General features: G+C 39.6%; 3 protein-coding genes across 4 annotated transcripts in view; all 3 read right to left on the reverse strand.

Moving 5' to 3' along the window:
* The window catches only part of LOC117467689 (collagen alpha-1(XII) chain-like), a 67,153-nt gene extending 54,310 nt beyond the window's left edge, over positions 1-12,843 (reverse strand). The window contains 14 exon segments of the mRNA XM_034111503.2: positions 2,422-2,694; positions 2,796-3,071; positions 3,205-3,294; positions 3,297-3,482; positions 3,880-4,482; positions 4,592-4,882; positions 5,013-5,186; positions 5,398-5,562; positions 5,666-5,929; positions 7,025-7,078; positions 7,563-7,706; positions 7,790-7,906; positions 11,384-11,489; positions 12,753-12,843. Coding sequence (XP_033967394.1) covers positions 2,422-2,694; positions 2,796-3,071; positions 3,205-3,294; positions 3,297-3,482; positions 3,880-4,482; positions 4,592-4,882; positions 5,013-5,186; positions 5,398-5,562; positions 5,666-5,929; positions 7,025-7,078; positions 7,563-7,706; positions 7,790-7,906; positions 11,384-11,453 — 2,707 coding nt within the window. The 5' untranslated portion in view covers positions 11,454-11,489; positions 12,753-12,843.
* An 826-nt stretch (positions 12,844-13,669) lies between these two features.
* Positions 13,670-18,464, reverse strand: cox7a2a (cytochrome c oxidase subunit 7A2a). Of its 2 annotated transcripts, XM_034111240.2 has the most exons (5): positions 18,140-18,464; positions 16,211-16,300; positions 14,737-14,760; positions 14,163-14,247; positions 13,670-13,918 (listed from the first exon to the last, which is right to left on the reverse strand). In XM_034111240.2, exons 1-5 carry the CDS (start codon positions 18,155-18,157, stop codon positions 13,863-13,865), a joined length of 273 nt encoding a protein of 90 aa, XP_033967131.1. In that variant the 5' UTR covers positions 18,158-18,464; the 3' UTR covers positions 13,670-13,862. The 2 variants fall into 2 exon arrangements, with proteins under 2 accessions (XP_033967131.1, XP_033967132.1); XM_034111241.2 differs by lacking the exon at positions 14,737-14,760.
* Positions 18,465-18,563: 99 nt separating this feature from the next.
* LOC117467556 (cell cycle control protein 50A-like) lies at positions 18,564-22,890 on the reverse strand. Its single transcript, XM_034111238.2, has 7 exons — positions 22,406-22,890; positions 21,602-21,721; positions 20,870-20,977; positions 20,694-20,781; positions 20,395-20,538; positions 19,885-20,094; positions 18,564-19,590 (listed from the first exon to the last, which is right to left on the reverse strand). The coding sequence occupies exons 1-7, from the start codon at positions 22,652-22,654 to the stop codon at positions 19,397-19,399; spliced, it is 1,113 nt and encodes a 370-aa protein (XP_033967129.1). The 5' UTR covers positions 22,655-22,890; the 3' UTR covers positions 18,564-19,396.
* Between the last annotated feature and the right edge of the window lie 507 nt (positions 22,891-23,397).

The following is a 23,397-nucleotide window of genomic DNA, read 5'->3' on the forward strand; positions in this document are numbered from 1 at the left end:
GTTTGCCACTGTGTATCTTGATTCACAACCTTGGCATTAAGTATTAAGTCTTGGTATTGGGTAGTGAGACACAGAGTTAAAAAGACTTAGCTTGTATGACTCACACAGTCAAAGTATTTTTCTCCAAAATCCCTGCAGGAAATACATTGTTCCTTCAAAGTGCCATCTCAGCAATGGCATCACACATCAAGCTTGCCTTACTTTATTGCTCTTGGTTCACTAAGACATACAATTGAGTCACCAAACTATAGCCTCCAGTGTCTACGTGCTAAGGTTACCTGTCTTTGGCCTATTAACTCAAAAGACCTTTAGAGTGGTCTGGGAAAACAGTCTGGCCGCACCACTGAAAAAGCCTGGCACTACCTAAATGTTTCCAAAGGCACCAGTTTTAGAGGAAATCAGACCAAGATGTTACCATTTCACCTACTGTTGGCTGCATTCATTAAAGGTAGTACAAATAATCTCCTCTGGCACATGTGAAAACATTTGCTGTGTCACGAAAGTGGTTAATTATTGAGGTATTGGTGTTTCAGGTAATGAGAATACACATATGAGATTGTATTATTCTGGTTCACACTTTGAAGAACCCTTTTTTCTACTCATCCCCACCCTCTGTCTCTGCCTCTGCCTGTCAATTGCCCCACCCTGGCGGAAGAAGATCAGACAACTCTACAGACAGACAGCTAACATAACTTTCAAAGTCCTCTTACAGTAGGTAATGTCTTCCACATGCTGTTTAAAACTCACTCTTCTTAAATAAATAATGTTGCCGTGTTTAATATACACATTTGGACTGTTCATTCAATAATTTGCTATGACACCTTCTCTGTCCTCCTTGTAAGTCATTTCAGGATGTTTAGTTCCTTCCTATTCAACACTTCTGTATTGGCCTCCATCCACTATAACCCACAAGGGAAGACTTTGTGCAAGCCACTCTCTTCCAGTTCTCGCCTACATGGACCTTACAGAAAGGGTCACTCAAAGTGATTGGCACTCCAAACAATGAGATCAGTGTTGAGGTCTCCTGACGTCATGACAGCTTAATAGAGCTGGCTCAACAAAGTGCTTTGTCATGGAACCTTTTCCTGTGGGGGTGTATGGTTGATGACGGCACAGATTGGACATGTGGAAACTAAACTCTATGATCACGACCAAGCATTTTGGTCAATGTGGGAACAGAGCAAAAAAAAATCAAGTTCTTGCCCACATCGAATTGCACACAAACATTCATTTTATGCAGTTGTAAATTCATGGTTGAAAAACTTCTATGCACCAAAGTCCTCAAGTTACTCAAGCCAGTGCACAGATCCATGTGGTTTGCAATAAATGTCCCTAAGTAGGGAGACGCTGGCACTTAGGACCTCACTTATGCCAGGAGTATAAAGAGGCGACATGAAGGAACTCCACTCTTGCTGTTATGATAAATATAACAACTTTAATGTGTCTTTGGCCTTTAACTGCTTTAAAAGAGGTTGAGCTACGCTAACATTTACATTTGATCCCAAAAAAAGTGATTTAGCATTTCTTCTTTCTGATCCCCATTATAATACCATTCTAAACAGCAGAGTGGGGTTAACTCCACACTATAAATAAATACATGGCCATGTAAGCTCTTACTGGTTTAGCAGCCATTAGTGGAACTAACTGAAAAAATGCGATATTCTCCTCTTTGTGATACAGTACCTTGATTGTTGTTTTGTCCCCAAAGAGCCAAGCCCCCCCCCTTTCTCTCAAAAGAGATCCTTTTGACTTCCTTTCCTGTGACACTATCAACAATCCCCTTTCCCACTCTGTGTGAAATCAACAGATGACCTGCCTCCTGTTGAGTCTTCCACACTGCATATAAACATCTATAAAACGAAACATATGCTCAGATATAAAAAAAAAAAAAAAAAAAGGCTGATATTTATGATTAAATATTCCACATTTATCTTATAAAACAATGTAAATCCAAACACACTAGGTCTCAGACAGGCTAGATGTAAATGTATTACCCAGCAGGCATATGGCTGTCAAAGTCTGTTCCAAGCCATTGCACAAAGTCTCTAGGTTTACAAGCACTCCCCACCCATTTCCATCTCACGGTGGGATAGCAACCCTAACCTAAAGTCTATATGCCAAAATAATTACATCAAGTGCCACATTCCTGTATTTTCCCCTGTAACCACAGCCCATATACCCAACCAACCTTCCAAAGTTAAAGCACAACTTCCTTAATTCTGATGTGTGAAATGATGTGAGAAACACCAGATGGTGGATACTTGAAGGGACTTGAAGGGTGACAACTGAACTAATTTTGAATAAAGCAGTACCTACTTCCTGAGCCCACAGCCACTTTACATTTCTGTCACACATTGGCTATAGTTACAGTTCTACCATGCTTCAAAAGTTTTACATTCAAATTGAGTAGATCTCCCTTACCTTCTAAGGTTGTTCCTGTGCCAAGAAGAGGTTCACCCAAACCAGAAGAGTAGCGAGCGCTCACAAACAGCTCATATTCAGTGGATGGCTGGAGGTTCTTCAGCAAAGCCTGGGTAGTATCTCCCTTGACAGATATCTCCTTCCTGTCACCGCCCTCGGCAGGTTTGAAGGCAATGCGGTACTGAACAACATTTCCTGGAGCAGCCTGCCATGCCAGTTTCATTGTGGATATGGTCTCGTTAAAGACATGGAGGTCCCGTGGAGAGCCACGGACTGAGAGCAAACAAAAATGTGTGAGACACTAATACATATCCCTTGTGCAAGAACACAAGTTTCACATAGCTGTTTACGGATACAACAAATTCATGACTCACCTTCCTTGGTGGTTCCATCTACTTGCATCTCGTCACCTACTCCTGATGAATACTCAGCAGACACAGACACACGGTAGGTGGTAATGGGGAAAAGCTCTTCGAGAACTATGGTAGTCTCCGTTCCAATGGTTTGGGCCTCCAGTATTTCCCCAGTGCCACTAACAGGGACATATGTGAGGCGGTATCGGATAACGGGACCTGGAGCAGCTTGCCATGACACCCGGAAACTGTTGGTTGTCTCTTCTGTAACTTGAAGGTTCCGTACAGTCCCTTGCTCTGAAAAGCATAACATCATTCAGATTCTAAATATTCTGTCTGCACATTTTCAGCGATATTAGTGCTGTTCCATTGTTGTCTGTCATTTCAACTATGACGACATTGGGTTGAGGTCCACAAAAACTGTTCTTACCTTCTAGAGTGGTCTCTTCACCAGTCAAAGGGAAACTGTCCCCTTTGTCATACTGAGCAAAGACGTTGACCTCGTAGGCAGTGAGGGGAATAGGTGGGGCAGAACAGCTGTGGTGGTATCGCCAGGCACTGCCATGGAAATATAGTCTCCAGTCATGTCTTCAGCCTTGCGGAAACGTACCAGGTAGGACATAACAACGACGGAAGGAGCTACCCAGGTGGTACGGAAGCTCCTGGTGGTAATCTCTGAAAATGCCAAATCTCTGGGTGGAAGCAAACCTGAAAGTAAAAGGTTAAGTGTTAAAGAAGTCTGTAATTAAAAGTGCATAGTCCTAAATCATGTAAACGTTTCAGAAACATACTACCATGATCTAATTGCATAATAATATTTTAAATCTGTCAGATTTACTGGAAGCAATGCAAAGCAAAGCATTGTAATCTTGTTCAGCACTTTACTTAATTGGAGTTGGCTCCATTAAATCGACTCCTGGAGACCAGGCTAACTCACAATCAGATGTTACATTGTTTAATAAGGACATTATGGACCAATGTGAAGGTGCAACTATACATAGCAAATGGTAGTTATCCAAAACTGATGCCAAGAAATTATTGACATGGCATCCGGCACACTCGTGGCCATAGTTATTGGGTTTCGGTATCCTATCCTCTTACTTACTTCTCTTTTTGATGTTAAGCAGCTCCTGTTCAATCCTTAGACAGATGGACTGAGTCAGCTCCTTGGAGATCCTCTGGAAGGCATCAAAGTCCTCCACCTCATAGACATGAGCGTCTGATGGTTGATTAGCAATGGCCTCCAACTCTGACCTCACAGCATCCTTCACACCAACGGCAAAGATCTCCACATCAGTATTCCTCAGGCCAGTGGCTGCATCCTTAAACGAGTCAGATGACTTTCCATCTGTGATCAGGACCATGACACGGGGGACATTCTCTCTTGCTCCACGGGCATTGATAAAGATCTTTTCCGTAACATATTTCATGGCTCTGCCAGTGTTGGTGGAGCCTCCACGGTAGGGGAAAGTGCGAACAGCTTTGACAACAGAATTTATGTCATGGTGGGTGTTGAGGGCAAACTCAGTGTGTGGATCGCGACTGTACTGGACCAAGCTGATCTGGACCTTGTTGGGTCCAATGTCAAAGGAAGTGACCAGAACCTCCAAGAAAGCACGCACTTTGGCAAAATTTTGTAATCCAATACTGTAAGAGCCATCAACCAGTATGACCACATCAGCTTGTACATCGACTCCCAAAGAGCACTCTGCCAAAATATAAAAAACAATTGATTAATTAATTGTATGGCTTTTGCCATGAAACAAGGGAACTATTTAAGGAAAAGTAAAAATGGCGTACTCAACAATTAATCTTACCTGTTGACACTTTGACAGGCTGGGTCTTTTCCATTGCCAGCATGGCTTCACTGGGATACAGACCTTTGAGGGCATACAGGCTGATCTCATACTCAGTCTCAGGGGAAAGGTCACGAACATTGATTGATGTCTGTGTGGGCCCAATGTAAAGCTCTTGGCGTTTCATTCCAGCTAGCATGGGGCTTAGGGTGAGCTTGTAGCCTGTGATTTCACCGAGGGAGGCATCCCATGTCAGTCTCATTGACTTTGATGCAATTTGTGTCACCTGCAGGTTAGAGGCTGGCTCTACCACTGTGGAAAATGCAGAAAATGTATCAATATATGAGCGTTTCAAGATGTATTCAAAGAAACAGTGCTTCAATTTATTGCATGTCAAAACCAAATTTAGCAACAACAAATTTGATAAAGTGTTTTAACTTACTTTCTTCCCCACTGACAAGAACGCCAAGTTGCTCATCGACACCAGAGCACACCTCTGTGATAATCTTTTTCTGTACCTCTTGGATCATGTCAAAGTTGGCAACATTGTACACATGCTTGTTGTGAGGTGTGGAGGCAATTTCCTTTAGCTCATCCTCATCTGCTCCTTTGATACCTAAGGAGGAAAATGTGAACTACGTCAACAGATGTGGAATATGTTGATGCTTTTAGACTATTGAGTATGTTAGACAGATCAACAGTACTTGACTTTTACCAAGTAAAATATGCTTATGAACAATCAATGGAAAACCAAATGGTTTCCAAGAACAGGCAGACTTTTACATGGGAGAGCACTATTCAACAAAACACTGAATAACAAACCATACCTAGGACAAAGATTTCCACTCCAATGTTCCTAAGCCTTTTAGCATATTCCTCCACTGGGTCCTGGGACTTTCCATCAGTGATGATCATGGCTACCTTAGGAAAACCTTTCCTGGATCCAGCTGCCTCCGTAAAGATGTTTTGCAGAAGGTAATCTATGGCATCACCTTAAGATAGAAATGTACATACATTAAAGTTGTAAATAAAAGAAAAAACCTGTAAATGTATACCTCTACAATACTGTATCTCGTTCTGAAATGAACACCTTACCTGTCATAGTATTTCCGCCTTTGTATGGCAGGGAGTTGATAGCTTGGAGAAGATCTCCCCTTCTGTTGTAACGTGTGAGGGGAAACTCTGTTCGGGTGTCTGTACTGTACTGAACTACGGCAACCCGTGTCTTGTCAATGCCAATGTCGAAGGCCCCTGCCATGGCACTGATGAAACTACGAATGTGCTTGAAGTTCTCTCTGCCCACACTCCATGAGCCATCCACCAGAAAAACCAAATCTGCCAATGCACTGACCGAACACTCTAAGGAAAGATTGGAGAAATAAAAGTCAGTCAAGATAGACAGTAAGAAAATAATGTAGAAGGTTTTTGTGAAGCCAGGCAGTTTTGATAGTGAGCTTTTTTTTATTCCAATTTTACAATATTTTCACTGGCCTATTTCTATTCCGGTCTAAAACAAATCAAATCCTTGACAAATAGTTGGACGGCTCAGAAATGTGCATTCTGACATCAAAGGAAATATTAGCCAGTGCCAAACAGTGGGCTGGTATAGTCATTCCGGCAGACTGAGGAAAAAGATCAGACTAAACATTTAACAGAAGTTCCAACAGCATTATTCACTTTAATACTTTTAAATCCTAAGGGGCTTTCAATCCTAGATTAAATTCTCTGGAGCATTTAAGATGAATCTATTGATATAATTGGCAGGGCTCATGTAGCCTTTATTCCTCATTTCCCCAAAGTCTCATTGACTCCAAATGATGTTCCTCACCACTCATGAGATTCCTTCTTAAAAGGGCATACTTCTCCTTAAAAGTTTCCCTGACTTAATGTTGAAAATGATGGCACCAAATTAGGGTTTATTCAAAAATGTTGAGTGCTTGTAAAATAATTTCTGAGAGCTTCACGTAAGGATATAGGATGGGAAGTTGGCAAAGTTTCCAGAAAGATCAACAGTTATAGGTGGAAAGTGAGCGTGTCCTTTTGTAAATGTACACAGATAGATCTCACAATATGAGTAGAAGAGTTTGACAAGGGGACATCATAATTAGAACTGCCACATCTTTAAAACCTGCCTCTATGTGGCACAGTGAATACGTCATTGCTTGACAACCCCCTCCTGCTCCTCTCCACCCAATGACTCATAAGAGAACACATGTCTCCTACAGTAGCTTCAAGCCTTTCTTTCCCTTTTTTTTAATGTACAGACTGGTGTCAATTATAATAACCAATATATGCCCTCCCACTCCCTCTCTGCTTATCCAGTTATAACCCCTCCACGGGGTGAAATGTACACTTGACCAAATTATTCCATGGGCAAAACATATTTTGATGACAAAAAACTAGAAGGACAGACCCGGTTTAGATTTTGGTTAACATTACAGTAAACATACTCACTGATTGCATCTATCTCTGGCTTCCTGACTCGCCCACTGGTGTTACTGGACTGGACTGAAACACAGGAAACACATAGTGAGTTAGCATCGCACATATGCCAGCCTCACTTTGCGCTTTTTCACTGGCAATAGAGTCAACACATCATAAAATCTGGTCAAGAGGGTCAAACCCACATTTACACAAACGCATATCTTCATGCTGCATTAACTATAAACAGTGAGCAATTCAGAGATAGAAAGCAGATGTGATTTTTCCCTACTTTCCTTCATCTCCTGCGGCTAGATGAAACTGCTACATGGAATCATTTTTTGTGTAATTAAAGGTACATTTTTATTTCTATTGGTATGGTGAAGAAGGAGATGTTCTGTATGTTGAGACGTAGAAAATTATGTAGATGCTTAAAGTTGATTTTGTGCTTACTAACTGTAACAATGCAGTCATGCTAGTGCTTGTGTCTTGTGATTTTACACTTGAAATGAAGTGAGTTGTGAATTTTCTAAACAATCTGAATGAACCCCCTTTGAAAAAAATGACTTACTTGTAAGTTGTCCAAAGATGGGAATACTTTCCTCTGACCCATAATAGGAGTTTATGGACACCGTGTAGTCCAGGTCAGCTGTCAGGTTAGTGATTTTGGTCATTGTGGCATATGCATCAAGCGTAAAGTCTCTGGATGGTTCATCTAGGAGAGGGAATTCAAAACCAAATCAACTGATGTTGGGCTCATATCAATAACCTACTCTAAGTGCTCACTTCCATACTGACCTGCATCAGCTACAACTTGTAGCCTGAAGCCCTCTATTCTTGATGAGGGTCTTGTCCATGACATTTCCACTGAGTTCTCATTGAGAATTTTATATTTCAAGTTTGAGGGGGGTTCCACTGCAAAAAAGAGTTCAAACACAATTGGTAAATCACAAATATAAACATATGTATGAATTTAATATTTATGATCAAATTAATGATAGGCATTTTTATCAAGCATTCACATTGATCCCAACGACAAACACTTCATGACTGAAGTGGAATTGTTCGTTGTTGGGGACAGACACATGGCACTGATGTCCATTTGTAAGGATGACAAGTAAAGAACATGTGACAACATTGAAAAAAGTGTGAGAAGCCATTTTGGAGTAAAATGGCATTTGTTTGAGTTGCCCAACCACGATGGCCAGCAACTCAAGCACTGGCATACGCAACATGGGCACGACTCCACGCAAACTCTACCAAAGTGCAAACATTGAGTGAACCAAACAACACATGCTGAGTGCAGTCATAACAACGCATGCCCCGACCTTATACTAAACTGCTTATATGTACGAGTTGATCTCAGCAAAACACAAATACAACAGATACTGATTATACAATGGAATCAAGGTTGCCATATAGTTGTTGAAGTAACTCTTGACAAAGTTAAACACCATATGTTATATATACATTGTATATAAACATATTTCAAAGATGAAAAGTGCTTTGATTTGGTTAGAACTCTTTACACGATGAGTGGCACACATCCATTGCAAACCTTTTAAAAAGAATACACAATATGTCGCCGGAGACCCTTGTGTACTTTTTCATTGGCAGAATAATGCATTCGTCAAGGGAGAACAAATTAATGTAGACAATCTTTAAACTGTTTAGATGTACTATAATAGAGAAAGTGTGTACATCAAAATAAATAAAGGAAAAACATATAAAGTGTGACAAGGCCTCGCGTCTTTACATCGAGCTGACTTGAAGACAGCGTCATGCATCATGTACATGAGAAAGTTGTTTGGTTTAACAACTTTAATTGACTGGACTTAGTTTCCATGTACAATTGGGACCACACAGACAGAGATGACAAACATATTTTTAAATGATATTCCTTTTTTACAGCCTTTAGGTTGGTACGAAATCGAGGGAAAGGGCTAATGTTAGTTAGCTAATGTTAGTGCTAACATTTAGCATGTGTTATTTACATGCATAAAAGTTACATTTGTTTCCCATTTTATTAACCAAGTTATCCATTGCCACTTGAAAAGGGTCATAAGGTTAGTTTTAAACTACCTCTGTCTTAATTTATTTGTTAATTAAATAGTTAGCTAAGTTCATGCTTCATGCTACTCGCCTCGAAAAGTGATGTAATTAGAAACAGTAGCAAATAAGTGTTCAATCAAAAAAAAAAAATAGTGTAAGACTAAACAAATATTATTTTGTGATACATTCAATATTTTCTTGAGGATAGCATGATGAAATTTTAACTGACTTGTAGTGCCAGGCAGAGCCTTAATTTACCCATAGTGGTAACATACCATGATGGGGCTGATCTTAGGTAAGTGAGCATGCATGGGACCGTAGGGTGGGTTCATGCTAGCTGTAAAGTAGAATAAGAATGCCATGGGAGGCAAGAATATCATTGTAAAATACATTTTGAGGAGGAAGCCATAGCTTGGGACACACTGAATGCACAGGCAGATGACAAACAGGAGCCCACCAGATAATTTAAAAACTGCGATTTGAGGATCACCAACCTGACTTATCAACTCAAGGAGCCCCGATGGGCCGCGTTCCACCTGATTTCTCCGTGAGTACGCATCTCCAACACGAAATGGTATGGGGTACGGAAGTGTATGTGGGTGTGGGTGTAGGAGTGGAGGTGGGTAGCAATTGCCAATCAATTTACGGATTCAAACATTTTGATGAAATTGTTCTAGGCAAGGGTTGACTTCCATGTCAACGTGGCTCTCCTACATTTGCTTGTTTCAGGCAATTTCAATGTGTTACAATGTCTCTGACCATATCCTCCTGCTTATAAAATATACTGAGGAACAAAGGTGGTTTTGTCAAACTAACAATCTCTGGTTATTTGGACATTGTGGTTGCTCTTGTTACATGGATGTCAGTCCCATCAGTTCCTAATAAAAGACACCTCAGGCTCCCAGGGGCCAGAGTCTGGCTACTGTTCCATTAGTAACCTCAGTCTCCAGCCAGACAGCCATCCTGGCCTGAGTTGCTGCCAGGAGGAGAGACCAAAAAGAGGAGGAAAGTACACCGACTCTCCCAAAGAGGCAGGACAGATGCCAAAGTAATTCCACAACATGTGCTGACATTAAACATTGCTGCATATTAACTTTCCATATGTATTGCAACTCAGCATTTTGCAAATACCCGCAAAAGAGCCCTAGAAAGGCTCTTTGTCTTTGCGCTGTCTGAGGATTAATTTGCTATTCTCGTATTTCATCTTTCCATTCGGTTGGTGGAGATATGTGAGAGGAGACGTTAGACTCCTCTCACGCTGCCAGAGCTTTCAGAAGGAAAGAAATCTGAGGGTTTCCATACTATATTTCCATATTTGTCATTATACTGGATTGAAATGTTTGCATATGAAATTACTTTGAGTCATTTTCTGTCAAAATTCCTGACAGATTGTTAACAGTCTATGACATGTTGGCCCTTGTGATATGTACAGTAAAGTGCATTTAATAGATGCTAAAACAATAGTAATATGAGCACAAAATCCAACAGGGATAGTCACAAGATTATACATACAGTTTTGAACCCTTTGGATATAACCATTTATTAAACTTTCTACCAAACTTAATTGCTTAACATAGCACTACGTTTACGCTTTTTGCTGTTTTTTATGTATTTTAAATTATTGCACTCTGTTTCCGCTATAGTACAACTATGATGTTGCTTAAGTAATTTAATATGTTAAAGCACTGTATTTACTTGCTGCCACAGGACGAGATTTACAACATCCTACTACAACCTCAGCATAAATATATGATGAAGTATTTAAATGCCTAATTAACAAGAACTTGGCAATGTTCCAAATTTTGCTTTGGAAAAAGTGCATACACTTGCTGTCATTAAATTGAAACGACAGCAGCCTTCCTAAGACAAACATTTGAATTCTATTCTGTGCCCTGCTGTTAAATGCATTTAATAAGAAATCGGAAATGAAATAAACTTGCAAGTGTGGTATTCTTTATATTTACATTTGTGAACATGGCTCCAGAATTATTGGTTTAATCCAAAAGAACAAAACCATACAAGTAAATGAGATCTGGATTTGGATTTGACATTAAAGCCTGTCCACACAGATAAATCGGACAAAGTACGCTGCAAATGAGGGATAAAAGCATTACAAATTAAGTCAGTAGTCCAAAATGCACAGTCATATAACATACACATGAACCAAGAATAACTTTATTTAGTTTATCAATACAAAGAGTTCAGTGTCAATGAGATGACTCTTTAAAGTGACTAATCCCTGTAACATAGAGAACCATTGGAGGTGTACAGGAGAAAGAAGAGAAGGAAGAGATAAAGAGACAGAGTGTGAGTGCCGTGAGGCCAAGTGCTTTCTTTTACCTTGGGCATCTATGGTGGAGAGCAGTGCTGCAAAGAAGGCAGCCACGGCCAGTGACAGCCCTATTTTCATGTTTGGTCCTGAAGGGTCAGCAGAGCATCAATCAGTCTGATGATAAAGAGAAAACATGTTTTAGGATGCAGGTTTATTACAAGCTCACGGTCAGTGTGGGCATAGGCAGCAACACATGCAGGCGATACATTATGACTAATATACCACTGTATCGAGATTTAACATGAACTGAAGAACACCCAGTTTGCGCTTCATTAAAAGTACATGGTGCATTTAAAATAATATTTTTCTGGAATAAATAATCATAGCTCCTATTATTCAATCATTACTCTCCTTAATGACAGACTGCAAGATCCATCTAGACTTTGTTACACAACAACTGCCACACCTGACTGCTTAGTTGATTCCCACACCCTGAGGTGGGTATTATTGTAGGTATTTGGTAATGAGGGACTTAGAAAAACTGTTTTACACATGTTCATCCGTCTGATTTTCTTAACTATAATCTGGGACTCTTTTGCCTTCTAGCTCTCCTGATTGTTTTAGTCGCTATGTAGCTCACACATAGTATAGCCTTTCCTTTGGTTCTACCTCACTTTACAGGGATGATGTCTGGGTGAAACTCTTCATTCATGCAACTTAATGATATTGTATATGTGTCTAAATGTGTAAAATATTACAGTGCATTTTGATTGAAAGTCATTTTGAACAAAATAAGTTTTATATACATTTAAATTTCAAAAATCCAACCTTAATCCTCTCCTTCAATTACAGCATTTAAATACAATACCGAAATGAATGAAACGTATGCAATGGGGTTACTCTTTTTACTTATACCAGTAAACCACATCCACACAGTATCCCTTTTTTGCTGAAAGTGTCTTTAAATGTATCCTACCACAGGCTGTGCGCACCGCCTGGTGCACGAGCAGGAATACTGCAGCCAAAGGGACCAACATTACTCTGTTGGCCCCTCGCACACAATTGGGGTTTAATCTAATTTAAACTGCAATTAAAGCCAAAAAGCAAGCCTATTAATGCATGATCACAAAACAAATGTGCCTAGACATTACATAGACTTTGCTTGTCTTTGAATGTTGAAGTTGCAATTTCATTCAGCTCAGTTCAATAACGTGATTAAAAAGATCTTCGAAAGTAATTTATCTTAAAAAAACAAAAAACGACGTTAAGTTAGATTTATCACACAGTGATTAAGTTGATGTGAAATGCATCCTAAAAAAAAAAAAACTGCGACAAAAATCAACATATTCTGTCAAATGTATTGAAACAAGTAGTTATTTGTATTGTTAAAGCTCCGATAATACACTTTTGAAAATAAATAAAATTAAGTCAACTTACCTATTCAAACCCCCAAAAAAATTGACCGAGCAAATGTGAGAGCAGCCTGCTTGAAGCCTCCCCCTCTGGAAAGTCAAGTAAGAATGTCAGGAGCTGCGGCTGGACCCCTCTCCTCTCTCTGGCTACTGGAAGCTCCAACAGCAGATGTCCAAGAAGGAAAACCCTCTTTCAAAGTGGGAAGAATCTTTCCACCATCGACTACTTAATAGGGGGGGCAGTTCCAACTCTCAGTTTACCATCATATGGGTGTCTTACGAAACTCTGCCCGTCAGTTGATGCATGTCCCCCGCAGAGACCGATCCAATGTTTGGAAATGACATTTTTTCCTGCATTCTTTTGGTCTGTTGATTTAATGAGTTTCCAATGCCAATGTGAATTTCACAGCAGGGCAACATTTGTGTTTTATATGCGCAACAGGCAACCTTATCCAATTTATTTACCCAGATGTGGACTGAAATGAAAGCTTAATGTTTTAAGAAACCTCTTGGATATTCGTGTCATATGTGGATTATCTCACAATGCGTTCAAGATGCTTGAATACACCACAATTCGTTTAATAAGGTTAATCCATATATTCCATAAGTTTATAAATAATGTGGGAACCAAAGGAACATTCATTTTGCTGGATAAATCGAAGTATTTCAGAAACAGCTGAAAGTAATTGCCACCGTGAGCCTTCTGACTGGTTTGTATTGCCCTCTAGTGCTCAAATCAGAGACCTGCAGTAGATACAAATGTTTGGATATGTGAAGGAAATCCAATCTAGTCTTAATAAATATACACAGGTTACTAACAGACTACAATATCCTACTTTAAATCTGTTGGTGAATAATACAAATCTAAAGCATTAGACTCAATGGAAGCGTGTTGCAAAGTTTACATCTACAGCAGGAATCCATTTTTAAAAAGTGACACAATTTCACAAGATATTTATTTTTATTATTATCAACAGCTCATGATTTGTACAGTCAATAAATACATCAAACATGACACATACTGATAGTATTGATAGAACAAATAATGTCCAAGAATACAAATCTGAGCAGCACAGACTTGATGAGTGAGCAGCGAGTGCATGATTGTTCCGTCAGATAGCCCGATCCTGTTTCACTATGCCTTCTTGGGCATCGCAGCAGTAAACAGCTCGTACACCACATATCCACTCCCTGTGGAAAGAGCAGACATGTATTACAGATGTGCCGGAGATACAGTACAACACAAGCATCTATGTTGACTTCAAACAACCCTTCATGAGGCATCGTGCAATTATAGTTATTTGACTTTCCAAGTCAGTTTCAGTAATAACATTGGGGTCAGGCCACTGGCATGAGATGTTTCCCTTGAATAAAGACAGACTGAGACATGCAGAGTGAGCCTGACTCATCAAATCTCAGACAAATGCTGACTTACCAAATACAGTGAGAGCCATTGTGAATCTGTAGATGAGAGCGTCCTTCACCCCGCCCTTCAGATGGATAGGTAAACCGTTGTCCTCCTGCATAGAAAGTCAAGGCGTAGTTAATTCAGAAGAGATAACTTCAAGGCTATGTTGAGGACTTTGTTGATGTTTCTATGGTATTCAAATTGTTGTAGGGCTCATCTCTGGTTAACCATAGCAATTAAGTGGTGACGTACAGTAAACTGTGCAATGAAGCAGTGCTTGCTCTAGGATATAGAAGCAAGGATAGGCCATTTGTCAACTACGACCACTGTAATTCCTAGCGCTATGCATGGATCAGCAAAAGCCTGCCACATTGGAACGTTGGTTTTGCAATGGCTTTTTAATTAGCGGCTCGCAAGCATAATTAGTATAACTCCAGCCTCAGCTACAGGCGAAGGTCATCCAAACACTGCAGGGTGGAAAGTTGAAACCCTCTTATACTTATCTGTCAGGCTACAAACAGGATAACATTTGATTCTGTCTCCAGAACCTGGGAATAAAGTAGAAACTTTGACATTGTAAAAACAAAGAAAATATAATTACCTTCAAAGTATGACAAAAAGGTGCCTAAATTAAGATTTAATTTCACAGTTATAAAGAATGTTTCATACCAACAATGCTTCACTAGACATCAGACATTGACTTTTTTGTTAAAGTGGACCTATCATGCTATATTTGAATAATATAGTGTGTAGGGCCATACCTATATAAAACATGTATGTGAAGTTTTTTTCAAAATACCAAACAGATCATGCATTTTAGCCATGCCTCATTTTGCTCTATTTGCTCTTTTCCAACCCTGTTTTTGCAAGGGCTGATTCTGTGAGAAGTCTTCTTCGCTGCTTGTGTGGCAGACTACAGCGCCATTTACAGGCCTGGCATATGTACTAGGGATGCCAGTGATTATTCGATTATTCGAATATTCGTTACAGTATCCATAATCGAATATTATTTTTAAAAATCGATTTTATTTATATATTTTTTTATTATTATTTGTTTTTGGTTTTTTTCGTTAGTTTCAACCAAAATATAGATTAATGCTAATAATAGTAATAGTATTAATAATTGTAAATGGCCATTGGTCACACCACCAGTTTGTTTTACTGTAAACCTGGAGGAAACCTGCGTGCAGAGCAGACTGCTGCTGCAGCACGCTACACACCGACCCCGCCCCCACCCCCCCTCTCCCTCACATGTGCGACTAAAGATGAACAAAGCGGCAGGTAAAAAGAGTTCCTCCTCGTGGAACTACTTCGAACTTACAAGTCCAAAGGAAGTTAAATGCAAGCTCTGCCAAAAGACGTTGGTCTATCACAGCTCAACCTCAACAATGCGTTTTGAGTGCATCCATTTGAAGATGCGTGATGCGTGCACAATTTATTTATTGCAATGCTGCTATTATTAATAATACAGGCTACAGCCTGTATTAATAATAGCATTGCCGAATAATCGATTATTATTCGCCAGGGCTGCCGAATAATCGATTTTGATCATGGTCAGTTTCTGGCAACCCTAATACCCTAATATGTACTACAGCGTCTCCAGCGCTTTCGAGCGCCAATGGCCGTGGCCCAACCCCCCATTCCCCTGATAGGTGGAGAGTTGCCCATATAGGCGGAGCACCCCTTTTCTGACGTCATAAAAATTCAAATCTGTATCAGCTCCGTTGCAGCCCCTTTTTTTAGAGATTTGGGTATGGAGGAAAAGAGAGAGGGTTGTGTTTTCTGACACTTGGTGAGTTCCCTGACACACCGGGGACACATATTCATGTATAAAAGACGTACAAAAGTGCATTTTGCATGATAGGTCCCCTTTAAGTGAGAAAACGTGTATTTCACTTCACATTTATGATATTACCTTTGCTCAGATGTATCATTAGAAGTGTCAGAAAGAAAACTTAGTAAGACTAGACTACTCCTGTGGTTTACAGGAGTCAGACAGCATCTGAAACACTGTTACAAAGCTCAAATGGGAAATTAATGTGATCATAATGTCATATAGTTTTCAAAAACATTACCTGAAACAGTTTTTGTTTTTCCTTCACACCGTTATTAGCCTGTCTGCGGGCACTGCTTGTGATGGTCCGCCTGGAGAGCAGCCGAAGTCCCTGTTGGGGAAATCTCTCAACTGAGTATTTTTCAAGTTTAAAGGTCCCATGTCATGCTTTTCGGGTTATTACCCGTCCTCTTGTGTGTTATGTAGCTTTTTCTGCATGTAAACGGTCTGTAATGTCACAAACCCTCAAAGTAGCGAGTAAAACTCGAACACAGAAAAGTCCTACTGCCCCAGAACGCCTCGTTGGAGATTTTTCTTTTTACATTTTTTTTTCCTGTGTACTCAGGAAAAAAAATGTCACGTGACCATACCCAAATGGACCAATTGGTCCAAATGGACCAATCCGTGGAGCTCCTCACACCGGGATCCCTTGGCGTTACTATCAAACGCAGTGGGGGGACCTTTAGCGTTGAGCATAGAGCTCCCTGAACGTTGGTAATAGACGAGTTGGGATTGCGGAGAAACACTCACTCAGCCTTATCTTTTCTCAGGCCGTAGTGTTTGGCGAACTGTGTGGCAAACAGCCAGGCTGTGAGTTTATGTGTGTGCTCAGGCTGAGTTTCGCAGTGTCTCGCAGACCCCACGCAGCAACCAGGAAATGTCACCAGTAATCCAGCTCACACTCGAGCCTCAAAGGGCGGAGCAGCGAGCCCCGCAACGTCCCGCCAACACGGCACCCAGACCCCACGCAGCACTCATCTGTTTGTCATTACTGGTGTCATTTTCTGGTTGCTAACAAACGCCACTGTAACACATAATCACTGATGTTCCGCTGTAACGGTGGTGGACTCATCATAACAGAGTGGGCGAGCTGACCAATCAGTGCACAGTGGGCTCATAGAGCCGTTTGGACAGAGTGAATACACATACTATGCTGTATGAGAAACCAATGTGATTTTGGAACATTGAACAATGTAAATATATTCTAGTAGACCTCAACAATGGAATTATGATCAGTAGAAATGGCCATGTCATGGGACCTTTAAACAATTTAAGTCTAAGCATGACTAACAGTATATGATGCCACAAAAAAAAATTGTGCTCAAAATAGTTCCCTTTTTAAATGGTCTCAATGGTGACATCTTATGGCCGATGCACCCTTCATACAAGTGCACAAGACTGAGTCAAATCAGAGGTCACTGCTGCCACTGTTGATCATATAGCTCAAAATGGTGGTGCTACATACAGTCAAAGATGATAGGTACACAATATCATGGTTAATGGTTTGGCAATATGTTTAAAGTATCCTTTTATGTAAATGCACGTGGATGGATTAATGGTACACATTATAAAAAAGCGGGTGTTAAACAGCCCTACCTAAATGTAATCATAACTTACCTGAAACTTTACCTCGATTTCTCTTTAAAACTCTGTCGTCTAACTGTCACACCACACTGTATACAGTAAACCGAATACATTATGGAGGTTTTGCAAGTTTCACATGATGTGGCAGGTTGACAAGCACGTCCTTGATTCATGTTTATAGTGGGTACGTTTTTGTTGAGTTGAAGCGAAGCAATCGATACAGCCATAGGTCTGTATTCGCATCGTGTGTAACATCACTAACCTGACTTTATTGTATTCCTGTTGCCTAAGGTGCTAGGTAGCAGGTGTCCTGACAAAAGGGTAAATATCAAACCATTTTACATTTGCTCTATGACATATGACAATAATATTATATGTAACATCGTTTTTTACTTAAATATCTCGAGGGTTTAATGACGTTAAACTCTCAGCTGAAAGCGGGGTTACTTAGCAAATGTCAGGACCGTTACTCGTCAATAAGAATTTACCTAGCTAAAGTTTCGTATTCATTATACATGGTAAAAACAAAATTAATAACAGAACAGCAACTTGATACAAAAGTACAAAAGTTGAAACGTTGTCTTACCAATAGTTGTCTGTACATTTTGGAAAACTTCTGTTATCGTAAACTAAGAGGTAAAGGCAGAGCACAAGGACACACACTGACAGTCTGACTTCCCACAATCCATTGTTACTTCCGGTCTTGTGACACTGTTAAAATTAGTGGGTCAAGTTTTTTATTTAGCTATTATATAATATGACTTATTATATAATGTATTACAATAAATAAAAAAGGACAAATACACCCTCAGAAAAGTAGCGGTAGTGATATGATTAAGTTATGGCTGTGATAGTGATATGCAAATAAAGAAAATCACAATTTACAGGAAAACATTCACCAAATTGGACCCTAAAAACCTTGTATAAAACCCATAAATTTCAAATTTAAACAATTTACTCAACTTAAATCCAGAATGACATTTTGTAACAAAAAATAACAAACAAGTTGGTGATTTACAAATGTGACACTTTTAAAGTGCATATCATTTGGTCAACATTACAGAACGCAAGATAATCCAGCACTCAGGCCCAACTGTCAAAATTAAATTGTTGTTGTGCTCTCATCAGCCTGCGCTACCCAGATAATTAGAATAATGAATATAATAGTATACGATTATAATTCCACTTTTCATTATTAATAAGCATCAGATTGTAATTTGAAAAATATGCCTTGTGACTGGCTGAGTTTCAGTTACAGTGGAGGTAAATAATCACACTTTTGGTACTACTCGTCATAAGTATACTATGACTCGGCAAGCATAATATACTTCAAGTTAATATCAGTGCTGCTATCGATTATTAACGGCACACGAGCAATGACTTTCCCCATTCTATGTACAAGGTAATCTCAAAATCTGTAATGTATAATGGTACATTCATCAGCAGGACATACTACTACAGTACATAATATAGATAAAAACTTGCATTAAAAATACACACATAATTCAGTAATTAAGCCATTCGCAAAGCACTGCTAAAATAAAACAGACACTTTGATAATGTATAGATAAATAGAAGACAGGATAGGATATGACATTCTCTGCAGCTGACATAAAGCTATATGCACACAGACACAGACTGTAGCATCTTTCATTTGCCTTAGTTGCCCAACACAAAAACACAGCTTTTGATGAGACACTAAAGACAATGCTGTCTTTACACAAACACACAACAAATGACTGAGACCAGTGTATTCACGCTAAAGTCAACAAGCAGTCCAGAACGGACACTTTGGGGTCCCCTCATGCATGCATAGACGGGAAGAACGTGATAAAAGAGCAGTTTAGTTTGGAATATCTGCACTGTTGTTGCGGTTGTCATATTTATGGTGGATGATGAGCAGAACGACACCCAGGAAGAAGCAGATGGAGCCCACAGTGATGTAGGCAATGCCAAGGAAGGGGTTCTTCCCTCCCATCCAGGAGATGGTGCTCAGGATCATCCGCTTGCGACCATCAAAGCTGAGCACGGGGTAATCTGATGGTCAGTTGGTTAAAAGAAAAAATACTGGAGATTCTGGATGCAAATTAATTTTTTTAACAGAGCTAACACAGCATGATTAACTACGACAACATTTTGTAAAAAAAACTTATATAATAGTATCACCATATCAATTGATGCATATGATTTTAAATAATCTGAAATGTTGTTTTTATTAATAATTTTACCCGTGAAGTTTAACAAAAGGAAAGAAAATGCATGCTAGTCAACCCTAGAGACTAGGGCTAGCTCTAATTTTGATATGCAGTACAGTAATAATTCAAAGGATACTGTAAGTGACGTTCAAGACGTATTTGCCACTGGGTAGAGTGGGGGTTGTGCTCGGCTTCTTCTGGATGATGCGATAGAGCTTGCGAAAGGTGGGCAGTGCCGCTGTACGCATCCACACGATGAAGTCCTCGTTGATGAAGCCGTTGTTCTCAGGATCTTCGGGGTCCAACTCGAACACTGGCTTCTTCCAGTTCACCGGCTTAGATGTGCCTGAGAAACAACAAGGCAAAACAAAGGTGGTCAATGCACCCTAAGTGATTATGAGTGTGAAGAAATTATTGGCGCCAAGAACTGCAAACACAAGGACCAGTTTATGTCTCTGGCAGGGTCAAACTCTGAAGAAGTCAATTCTGGTTATATTTAAGACACAGCTCTGGTTGAAGTCCAAGCACAAGGAAGGGGCATGCCTTATCATACACTAAAATGATCAGAACATAATCTTAATGGGCCCTATGAATAATTCCCTATCAATGAGCCGAGAAGGTCATGTGCACTGTTTGCTGAAATCACCTTGAAAAGCTACAGTTAGGTTGTTGTTTCCACCAGGGTTCCTGAATTTCACATGTTTGTCCGTCCACCACGCAATTCCCTTCTTGACCAGAGGAATTTCATTCAAGGTGCCGTTGGAATCGATGTGATACAGTTGCAGAGTGTCTGAAACAAACAAACATTACATCAATATTGTTCTATAATGAAGTGTAGCTGAAGAGATAAACGTATGCAACTGATTTGTCAAGTACTAAGCTTTTAGAGGAAGTTTAGACTTTAGTTGCACACATGAGTAGCAATAATCCTGTGAAGGTACTTACCATTGAAAAGGCTGTTAGCTATGGCCCCACATGGAGCAATGGGGGATCCCTCACTTCTACGGTAAGGTTCACATTCCTTGCTGGGGTTCTGTAAAAAGAAAAATGTTTACTGATGCAAAAGGCATTTATTTTAATGTTGGCATGTTAAAATATTTCAACATTTACAAAGATTATACCGTTAAAGCAGACCGGTCACCATTCAGCTGGCTGTCATCTCGGGACTTAACATAACGTCGGTGGTTCTGATAGAAGTTGGATAAGCCGTAGTACATGAAGACATTGCTCTGGAGGAGAGGAGAGATTGTGTTATAGACATTTAGAGTGCATCAGTTAAGGCCTGTAGACGGTACCTTAGTCAGGTTGCACTAAAGTGCTTTTATGGATCTTTAGCTCCATCTCTACAGATCCATTCTCCACAGACAGAACTTAATTTGTTAACGAAAGATTTGTGTGTAACAAACATAGGTTGTGTTCTCAGATAACATAGATGTAATGTTTTCCTTAGTTTGATTTTAGTTTCACCCAAAAACAATAACTTTAATTTAAATAAACCTCAACAACAAATTTAGATATAAAGGAAGCTGTTAAGATCACAGGCATACAAATAAACCTAAAGAAACACTTGAAATAAAATTGGATGAAACTGGTGAGCTTTTATAAAAAAAGATCAATAGAAGCCTACAGGAAGTTACAGGACTGTATATTTTCAGACTACAATAATCAATGATAATAAAAGCTCCAAACAATCCTTGAGTCTGTCTTTCTTTGGACCTAAAATAGATCTTAATGGAGTTTTATTGTCATGAGTGCAGATTCTCTCTTCTACAGCACTTCAAGCAACACTATCAGTTTTGGAGCTGAAGGCATATATTATTCATTAGGGCCGCATACTGCAGGATGGTGCTCACCTCAAATGGCTGCTCCAATGTGAACGTCACGGCGCAGACACACTGTGCTGTGCTGTTCCAGCTGAAGTTCTTGGCACAGTTGTAGCATGGATTGTCAATGTTTGCACCAGTGTAGTCAATCTGAAAAGGAGGAGCAGATAAGTTAATTGAGCAGGTTTGAATATAATAAGTTTACCTAGAAACTAGATAAGCATAATGTTTTCATAGGACTCTATCCATATACACTTAGTAAAGAGTTGATTCAGTACAAGTAGATAAACTAATTTGAATACAAATGCCTTGAATTAACTTCCATATTATACAAAGGACAGCTTACAGGTCATTTTGGTTGGCTTCAAAATGTTGCGTTATACTCAAGTTTCTAACATTTTGATATAAATATGCTGACAAAATATGAATTATTATCATAATGCAAAACTACTCCGCAGAAGCACTTGGAGCAGCCTGAGAATAACAATAATGTTAACATTACAAATGTTTTAAACAGTTTTCTGAAATATTACCTCCTTCCATTACAGTGTATTACACTGCAATCGTTTTAGCTAACTAGCAACTAAGTGTATAATACGCTAATGACAAGGGCTCAGTGTTCCTACATGGTAATTTAAAGGTGTCGTTTGATATTTGTGTTCCTGTTCGTCGTTATACAACAGGTAAATAGGATTAGCACTATATTTATCATATGGCCTGTTGTCGCCTCTTTTAGGGAATAGTGGGCTGGTTAAAATGGACTGTATAGAAAAACCTAGACGAACCTGGTCAGCGGTGGCTATAAAGTTAGCTGACAGGCAGACATGACCCTACCTCGAACTCTTTGATGTTGTTGGAAGTGACATACAGGCCGATGCCAATGGGGATGAAGATGAGTCCGATAACGAAGAAAGCGGGCAACACGGTGCCAGCTGTCAGGATGGGCTGCCAGGCGGGTAGTCTCTGCTGTTTGAACGCTGTGTTGTCCGGCTTTTTACTTTTCACAACCCCTGCCCCTGCGTGATTCGCAGCACCGGGGTGGTTAGCGTCCTCTTCCTTAGCGTTGTAGCTTGACGCCATCATGGCTGCAATCCGCTTCGAGCTAAACACTCTACTGTAGTTGAGAGCCGGCAGTTCCTTATTAATCCCACACGGTGAAAACTACACAACACGCTAAGGCAAAGGGTACAACCGTCTACGGAGAGAAATGTACCCTCTATCTATGCCAAATGTCTACTCACTGTAGTGTTGATTTTTCTGTTTTGTTAATCTCACCTAAGAGGAAGAAGCCGGAAGTTTCCGAGCCAATAGGATGATGAACCGTAGCGGTTACATCACAGCGACGCCCCTTTCTGAGTGTCCATTCTGCAAAATCAGCTGATGATAACTGTCAAGATATATGAGATTCCTGGTAACAATTTGTATTTGTATTTATTTATTCATATTTGATTAAAAAAAAAAACGTTTATGTTTAAGTATTCACGAAATACATTCGGAAAGGGTCCATTATGTCCCAAATAAATATGTTGTAACTTTAAAGAGGGCTATTTCAACAACCACGATCAACATAAATGCATGCCGATTGTTATGGAAAGCACATTTTAAATGAATTATTAAATTGTTTTATTTGTATTATAATGATACACATTGTTATGTTAATGTTTGTTACAGATACTATCTATTTGTTGTTGTTGTTGTTGTTGTTGTTATTGTGACCTTTTATTTGCCTCTCATATACTTTTTTATATATATTTTATAAATAAAAGGTAGTGCTGATGATCAGAGACGTTTAAAGAAGTTTTAACATACTTGGATGTGGTTGTGTG

This window comes from Pseudochaenichthys georgianus, chromosome 22, assembly GCF_902827115.2.
Source record: "Pseudochaenichthys georgianus chromosome 22, fPseGeo1.2, whole genome shotgun sequence".
Classification (NCBI taxonomy): Eukaryota; Metazoa; Chordata; class Actinopteri; order Perciformes; family Channichthyidae; genus Pseudochaenichthys; species Pseudochaenichthys georgianus.

Bases quoted from the DNA above. Each gene is read 5' to 3' on its own strand.
- cox7a2a (XM_034111240.2), bottom strand. The intron at 14,761-16,210 runs GTAATGTTTTTG...ATCTTAATTTAG, and splicing joins AAAAACAAAAACTGTTTCAG to GCACCTTTTTGTCATACTTT. The intron at 14,248-14,736 runs GTAATTATATTT...CTTTCTATGCAG, and splicing joins CTTTTTGTCATACTTTGAAG to GAGGACAACGGTTTACCTAT.
- LOC117467556 (XM_034111238.2), bottom strand. From the start codon at position 22,654: ATGATGGCGTCAAGCTACAACGCTAAGGAAGAGGACGCTAACCACCCC. The intron at 20,539-20,693 runs GTAAGTACCTTC...TGTTTGTTTCAG, and splicing joins AGCTAACAGCCTTTTCAATG to ACACTCTGCAACTGTATCAC. The intron at 19,591-19,884 runs GTATCCTTTGAA...ACTGACCATCAG, and splicing joins CGTCTTGAACGTCACTTACA to ATTACCCCGTGCTCAGCTTT.